This window comes from Tenrec ecaudatus, chromosome 15 (assembly GCF_050624435.1).
Source record: "Tenrec ecaudatus isolate mTenEca1 chromosome 15, mTenEca1.hap1, whole genome shotgun sequence".
NCBI classification, from domain to species: Eukaryota; Metazoa; Chordata; class Mammalia; order Afrosoricida; family Tenrecidae; genus Tenrec; species Tenrec ecaudatus.
Window position 1 is genome coordinate 94498288 of NC_134544.1, and position 8341 is coordinate 94506628.

General features: G+C 43.4%; 1 protein-coding gene across 1 annotated transcript; it reads left to right on the forward strand.

Annotated features, from left to right (window-relative positions):
* The first annotated feature begins 2206 nt into the window (after positions 1-2206).
* LOC142427607 (lysine-specific demethylase 4D-like) lies at positions 2207-3979 on the forward strand. Its single transcript, XM_075532800.1, has one exon. The coding sequence runs from the start codon at positions 2207-2209 to the stop codon at positions 3977-3979; it is 1773 nt and encodes a 590-aa protein (XP_075388915.1).
* Positions 3980-8341: the final 4362 nt, after the last annotated feature.

The window sequence follows — 8341 nt, forward strand, 5'->3', positions numbered from 1 at the left end:
TATATTCTACGGGGTGTTTATTCTGTGATAGGGTTACCTTGCTTGTCTTAGTAAAATGAGGTGGGTGTATTTTTCAATGATCTGACGTAAGTTGAGTTTGAACTGCCAGTCTCTGTGTTAGAGACAAAGCTGTGGATCATTGACCTCCATCTCACTCAGGGCTCCTTAAGCTATGCTTTCACTTTTTTAAAGATAATTGTATATCTAGTTTTAATCCTAAAATGTCTCTAAAGATAATATAACTTAGGAATTAGACTAAAATTATTATATAACACATATTTAACAACTTCTAAATTGCTTTGTTTTGCCCAATTTTTTGTGTTACTTTTGAGTGTATAGCCAGGGCATGGGTGGGGTGGTGGGGGCGGGAGTAGGATGAGAAAGCCAGAACTAGATTGGACTGCCCATTATGGTCAATACTGAGTTTCAAATTTGCTGGTCATTATTTCTAAATACTATGTACTTAAGAGGCAATCATCCCAATGGTAACACAATATTTGAGAACTTTCACTACATTCAGGTTTCTGTATAACACATAGGGTTACACAAATATCTTTCATAGCTAAAGTTTTCTGTACCTCTACTTGTTTTTCCAAGGTTCACTTTTAGTGTTAATCAGGATAGCTATTGCATGTTTCTCTGAAAGTGCTTGATGAATTATATTTCTGTTGCTTAATTTTTAAAGATAATTCATCCAGTTTTAAGATGACTGTTGAAGTCATTTTACATAAATTTTATTTTTCCTATGAAGTTCACTGAAATGTTCACTTTTTCTGCCCTGTATTGGAGCCCTCTTGGAGCCCCATTGGGCTGCCAACCCAGCAGTTCCAAGGACCAGTCGCTCCATGGAGAAAGACAAGGCTTTTAACGCTTGTCAAGAGTTACAGCCTGAGGAAAACACAAGCACATCTCCTCCATGTGTTACAGGGTGAAACTGATGTCAGTGAGTTTGCTTGGTTAGTTGTCTTGGTTCATATTTTACATGAAGTGTGATTTTTGATATTAGCATCTTCAGGCTATATTTATTCACCTGATTTTTTACTAGCACTTCTCATAACATTCACTTATGTCAGGGGTGTCAAACTGGTGGCCTTCCGGCTGCCTGCGACTGCTCAGGTAATTTTTTGTGGCCCCAAATTCTCTGAAATAAAATGAAAATAGAAAAAATTGTTATAAAGAAAATAGCGCTTAGGGGAGATGGAGGCAATACTGTACACACAATTCCCTCTTTAACCCTTTAACTACAGAAGACCACTATACAGGTGGCCCAAAGTCTTTTCTGGAGGCCTGTGGACGTTTCTAGACACGATCATTTCCGGTAACGTTTTAAAGCGATGTCTGCCACTCTCATTGCATAATAAAAACAGATCCTAACAGTGAAAAGGTTAAAAACAGGACTCTAGGATATGCTGTTATGAGTCATACCTAGTGGCAATGCTAGTTAACATTTTTAGAGGGAAGCCATTACGATTGTGCATCACATTTGTCAGCTGTCCAACATTTTGTGTTTTTTATTACTTTGTTATATTTTCCGGTCACACCATAAGAGGCAAGGGAAAGGCAGTAGAAGGAAAGCGCTGGCAAATTTCCGGTTAAAAGCATAATTATAGTTTTATAAATAAAACAAATATTTAAATAAAAACAATTATATAGGGTTTTAATTTTCCTATCCATATTTCTGAATCCTCACTTCAAAATAAAAATTCAACAAAATTTGTAAATGTGATGTGGCCCACTTTAATCTTGCCTGTTGCACCACATGGCAAGCATTTTAATTGAGTTTGACACCCCTGACTTCTGTTGAATGTTACTGAATTACTGTCTTTAGATTTACTTTTTAAAAATCCCTTGAGACACTCCTTGTTAGTGGAATTAGAAATTTCCCAGGATTGCAACAGAAGCTAAGTATCAACAGATAGAGACACCCTTCCAACTGAATAAACTTCCAGAGCAGCATAATGAGCCAGGAGCAATCTGGGAAAACCCACTCCGTGTGCACAAATCCTGTCTCTTTGGGGGAAACAATAGTTGTCCATCATAGTAGAATTCCCTTGGTCAATCAGCATGCCTGGGGAGAGTGCATTTGCTCTCACAGAGCCATCAATACACTGCAAGAGATTTTCAGACAGAAAAAGAAACAAAAGCACAGCATACAAATACACAGAACATCCATAAGAATCGGGTTTTCTGACTTTATTTTGCAGCCATGAATTCCCAGGACTATCGAAGCCAGAACTCAAGCCTTAAAATCATGACTTTCCGGCCTACCATGGAAGAATTTAAGGATTTCAACAAATACATTGCTTACATGGAATCCCAAGGTGCCCACCGTGCAGGCCTGGCTAAGATAATCCCACCCAAACAGTGGACAGCCAGAGAGAACTATGACGATGTGGATGACATCCTCATAGCCAGTCCTGTGCAGCAGGTAACTACTGGGCAAACAGGTGTCTTTTTGCAATACCATAAAAAGAAGAAATCCATGACCGTGGAGGAGTATCGCCACTTGGCCAACACTGACAGATACCGCACTCCCACACACCGGGATGTTGACGATTTGGAGCGGACCTATTGGAAGAGCCGCATGTACAATTCTCCCATTTATGGGGCTGGAGTATGTGGCTCCTTATTTGGTGAAAACACTGAGCATTGGAACCTCAGACACCTGGGGACGATCCAGGATCTGCTGGAGCAGGAGTGTGGAGTTGTCATCAAAGGCGTCAACACCCCCTACCTGTACTTTGGCCTGTGGCAGACCACCTTCACTTGGCACACGGAGGACATGGACCTGTACAGCATCAACTACCTGCACTTCGGGGAGCCCAAAACGTGGTATGCGGTGCCCCCTGAGCATGGAGCCCGGCTGGAGAGACTGGCCAGGGAGCTTTTCCCTGGCAGTTCCAGTGGCTGCGCGAACTTCCTGCGGCACAAGGTGGCCCTCATCTCACCCAGAGTCCTCAGGGAGAACGGCATTCCTGTTGGTCGGATCACCCAGGGAGCAGGCGAGTTCATGGTCACATTCCCCTATGGATACCACGCTGGCTTCAATCACGGTTTCAACTGTGCGGAATCCATCAACTTTGCCACCCTGCGCTGGGTTAATTACGGTAAAGCTGCTTCTCAGTGCAGCTGTGGGGAAGCCAGGGTCACATTTCCCATGGACGCCTTCGTGCGCATTCTGCAACCCGAGCGCTATGAGCTGTGGAAACACGGCAGGGACCGCACCTCCTTGGACCACGTGGAACCCACAGCACTGACCAGCCCGGAGTGGACGGCCTGGAAGGGAGCCAGGACTCGTGCAATGGTCAAGGGGCGTCTGCGGTCCTTTAAGCCACGCAGGGCCAGGCGTCGCTCTCTGACTCTGGCAGCAGACAGTGGGCTTGGGGGCTGTGCACTGGTATGTCCTCGTCCCACAACCCACTCCTGGGCAGACAGCTCTACTGTACAGCCTGAGGACCCTATCTGCATGGGTTGCAGTCCTACAGGATCCAGTGTCTCCCTACTTCCCACCTCAGTTCCATCTGCCCAGTATCTCCAGGCTTCACCAAAGGGTACTCGCACTAGGCGTCCTCAGGACTCCGATGCCCACCAGCAGTCTGTCAAGTCCAGGGCCAAGAGCCACACAGCAAGCACATTTGTACACCTGCCCACACAGGCATTGCATGAGAATCAACAATCAACAGATGACTCTGGCCCTCGGAGATTTGAGATCCAGCATGCTGTTAAAGCTTCTGGGTGCTGCTGTGACCCCGATCTTCAGCCCTTGGGACCCCCACTGAATCCTGATTCTCTGATGCACCCTGGCCCCTGCCTGAAGTCACTGGACAACATCTCAGTGAATCTCCCGGACATGCTTGTGCTGAGTCCTCCTAATGAGTCTTTGACTTCTAAAACATTCTCCAGCTATGCCTCTGTGCACAGTATGGCACCTCTGGACCCCCTTGGTGCTATTGCTATGGACCCCCTTAAACTTCTATAGTCCTGCCCTCAGATGAGGTTCTGCAAATCTACTTACATAGATCCTTGGAGACAGACTCGATGGAACTTCACTTCCTAAATCCTGAAAGGTTGTCACCAGCAAAGATCTTCTTGTTGTGAGTTTAGCTAAACTGCAGTTTTTGTCAAATGTGATTGTCCCTTGGACTATCTCTCACCTTCAGGAAACAAAGACACACCCAGCCAATCTTCAACATGGGAACTGTAATCTGTGGTGATTTAATTGTAATTGTAATCTGTGGTGATCCTTGACCTCTCAGTGCCATGTTGATAGGTTGCCTAATACTTGCTCAGACTATGGACTCCACTAAAATGTGTTTTAAGGACTCACAGACCAACTGGATATATGTGTGTCCCTTGATTCTTCCTAGGCTTGGGAGTTGTCCTTGAAAAGAACTCCCTGCGCAGAAATCATTAAACCCATTGCTTTCCAGCGTGTCTCTCCACGTGGCAATCTCAGTGATCAAGACCCACTGTTTCAAAGTTGGACTTGGGGCTAATATTTAAGGAGGCCCATTGCCAAGTCTTTCTTTGATAATGCAGGAGGTGGGTTCAAACTGCTAACCTAGTCCTCACAAAAATTGGAGCCAACATTGGACGATGCTCAGACTCTGAGGCTCAATCCATCTGCACTTCCGAAGCGCTGACCCGGTCTTCTACCGGTGGTCACAACTGTACCTTCTAATGAAATTCAAGCCTTTAACACACTCCAATAATTCTGACGTGGCCACCCTTCAACCCACCAACCAAGCAATTGCTTACGTAGAAACTGCACCTTTGAATGAATGATGTCTGTTGCTGTTTGGGGATCAAGGATACCTATTTGTGATTATTAATTTCATTGTTCTTAGTGTGTATCTGAAAGGAAATAAAATACCTTAAAACGCATTCGGAAAGTTTGACTATGAGAGGTATGTGAAAAACAAAGTGACTCATCACATAGCCAGAGAGAAAGAAGTAGCTAGGTCCCAATGAATTCACCAAACAGTCTGTCCTTGTACCCAGAGTAGTCCATGAGGGAATGGAAGAAAATTGTACAACAAAACACCACCACAGCAAAACAAAAAGTCAAATGATGGGGAGAGCTACTGCCCAGAGTTCCCATCTAATCATTGAGCTGAAATTACTCCTGGAGTCACCTTTTCATGAAATCACACATTGGCATTGACTTGGGACTCCATTTCCCAGAAACTCTTGATACCCCTGTTGGTATTGTCTCTTCAACTCATGTATTTAAAAGCCTGTTTTCAGGTCTGCAGCCAGAAAAAATAAGCATCAGAGAGCCTGTCATGGAAGGTAGTGTGGCAAATTTTCTCTCTTTCTTGAAAGACTCTTAAAAATTTTTTTTCTCTACAGGAACCCATCCCCTGCCCCCACCCAATTGCTTAATCAAAAGAGGTAACAGAAAACTCACTTTAGAAACTCCACAAATTTCTTATTCATCAGCTCTAACCATTACTCTGAGTGATTATAAAAGGAGAAAAAGTAAAACTGAAACAGATATGGATTAGTTTTTATTTAATTTGTTTCAAACAAACACCAGTTTTAGGCCCAAGTATTTATAATTTACCATAGTCAAAGCTGCATGGAACTATGAGACATAGAAGAAATTCAGATATGTTTGTATTGCATTTAGAACAAACACTTATCCTTTGAAAGATCTAGATTTTAGATTGACCAATAAGCCCCAAAACTGTTTATTGTGCCCTCCACCTGCATTGCTGACACCGCTCTCAGGAAACTATTTTAGTCAGGCTTCCTTCAAGATGTTTGTGGTTTTCTGCTACAGTATCCCTGGGGAATAAACATCATCCTCTGAAATTAGTAAGGTTAGTACAGAAAAGAAAGAGACACAGGATAAATAAAATACTATTTAAACATGAAACAAAACTTTAAAAATGTATAATTAGCCATGATACTTAAAGCAGCCTGGTACGATGGTATATATGAATACCAAAGGATTAGAATTGAGAACCTAGATATACAACCAAGTACCTATAGACACCTATTTTTTTTTGACACCTAATCTTTCACGAAGGACTAAAACCCATTAAGTGGAGAGCAGGTACCCATTTCAACAAATGGTGTTGGAAAAACTGGATTTCCATCTGCAAAAGAATGGAACAAGGTCCATACCTCACATCATACGCAAAAATGAACTCAATATAGATCCAACACCTACATACTAATCCTCGACCACACAACCAAACAATGAAATTTAGGGACAAACTTGAGGGTATTTAAGCAAGGTATAAACACACCTATAGAAGCAGACATTCCTATTGGCTCTATTTCTTCCCGCTGCAGCATCCAATCCCTCTCATACCTTCCTCCAGTACCAGATGGGCCTAAGAGGATTTTATCCCCCATGCCTGAATTAAAAATGTTTTCCATAAACCTGAATTTTTGGCTATCTTAATTGGATCATGAAGTTTCACATAGACAGCTTTCAATGTATAGAAAATAACCATGTCGCCCATGTGGCTCTTTTGAATTTTATTATAAAACAAAAGGGGGAATTGTGGGAAACAGAAAGATGTCTCCCAAGCCTCCCACAAATATATGTTAGACTTAGGACACTGCTTGCAGCTAATGGTAAATGATTGGCCAGATACCTCCCTGAAGGCAGTCAGTTGCCAGACTACTGTCTGGTCCCACCACAAGTAGAACCCACTCCCTGCTGTTAAGGACAGTGGGCTACTTCTCCCTAAAGGCTTGTGGCCATCAGTTTAGTCCCTTCATGGCGGGTTTACAACCTACTCATAATGGTTTCTATAGTGATCCAGAGAACAGATCAAACCAGATCAGCAACATCCAAAGTTAGTCTGCCATGCTGAATCTAGGATCTGCCCACATTGTCGCATGTATATTCCTAGTCCCTCCTCTTCCTATTGCGTGGATACCCCTAAAACACCCCCATCCCATTACTGTATTACCTATAGCACAACCCTTTCCTGTGACATATGTCTTCACCTGTAATTAGGGGGTTCACATGTCCCAAGAGAATATAAAAGCCTTGGTAGCAATAAATATTGCGTTCTCTCCACATGGATCGCCAGCTGAGGCTGAGGTGAGCATGTGAGCATGCCACCATGAAATGTGTCTGACTCCATTATTTCAATCTCTGTTCTATCTCTCATGCTCTCTATAACTTTACTATAATCTTTACTTATTATCACTGTACAGTTGCGCCTACTGGACCCGTGATGATGTGTTAGGGGCTGGTTTCCCTCACAAAGCAGGAAACTGGCTAAGGCAATTGCACTCTGGTCCAACCATCACAAAGCAACAGACCAGAGAACTATAAAGGCAAGGTTCACAGAGCCATTTATCTCTCAGCCTTTCATTAATGCTACATGTGTTTATTGGCCAGGTTGTCACAATGAAATTTAACTATATCAAGGGTTACACAGAAATCAGTTACATTCCAATCACTTTAGCATTAATTGATATGTCCAAAATCTTGACCCTTTAGTCTGTTGTAATAGTCCAGTCACTAGTGTATAAAATGCTCAGTGATAATAGCATCCCAGATTGTCCCTTAGACAGCATCAGCAATGGTAGAAGTGTCTCAGTAGGCAGCAATTGCTATTCTCACGAGTCTGTGAGGCGTTGATGCTTTGGGTAACCAGTAACAGGACAGAGGTCTTTGGACTGCTTGGGCTGTCTCAGGTCACATCATCAACTGCCTTTCTTCTGGGCCTTGCTGGCTGAAGAGAAATCCATCTATCTCCTTTGCTTCTGAAAAGGTAAACAAATAGCCCCTCCTTTTGGGCAATTAACAGTGTGGAAACAGAATCGTGGTTAAGATTTGGTGTTTTCCTCCTTCAATGCATGAATATTTCCTTCTATCAAATTGGCGTTCTATGCTGCTCACCCTCCCAACACAACCGCTGAAGACAAAGTGGGTGAACAAGCAAATGTGGTGAAGAAAGCTGATGGTGCCCGGCAATCAAAAGATATAGCATCTGGGGTCTTAAAGGCTTGAAGATAAACAAGTGGCCATCTAGCTCAGAAGCAACAAAGCCCACAACAAAGGCTGGTGGAAGAACACACCAGCCGGTGTGATCACGAGGTTCTGAAGGGATCAGTTATCAGGCATCAAAGAACAAAAAATCATATCATTGCCACACGCAGCCATCTAGCTCAGAAGCAACAAAGCCCCCATGGAAGAAGCACACCAGCCTGTGCAATCACGAGGTGTTGAAGAGATCAGGTATAAGGCATCACCAAAAAAAATACCATAGCGAATGAAGGGGGAAGTGCACAGTGGAGACCCAAAGCCCATTTGTCAGCCACTGGAGATCCCCTCACAGAGGGGTCTAGGGGAGAAGATGAGTCGGTC

Bases quoted from the DNA above. Each gene is read 5' to 3' on its own strand.
- LOC142427607 (XM_075532800.1), top strand. From the start codon at position 2,207: ATGAATTCCCAGGACTATCGAAGCCAGAACTCAAGCCTTAAAATCATG.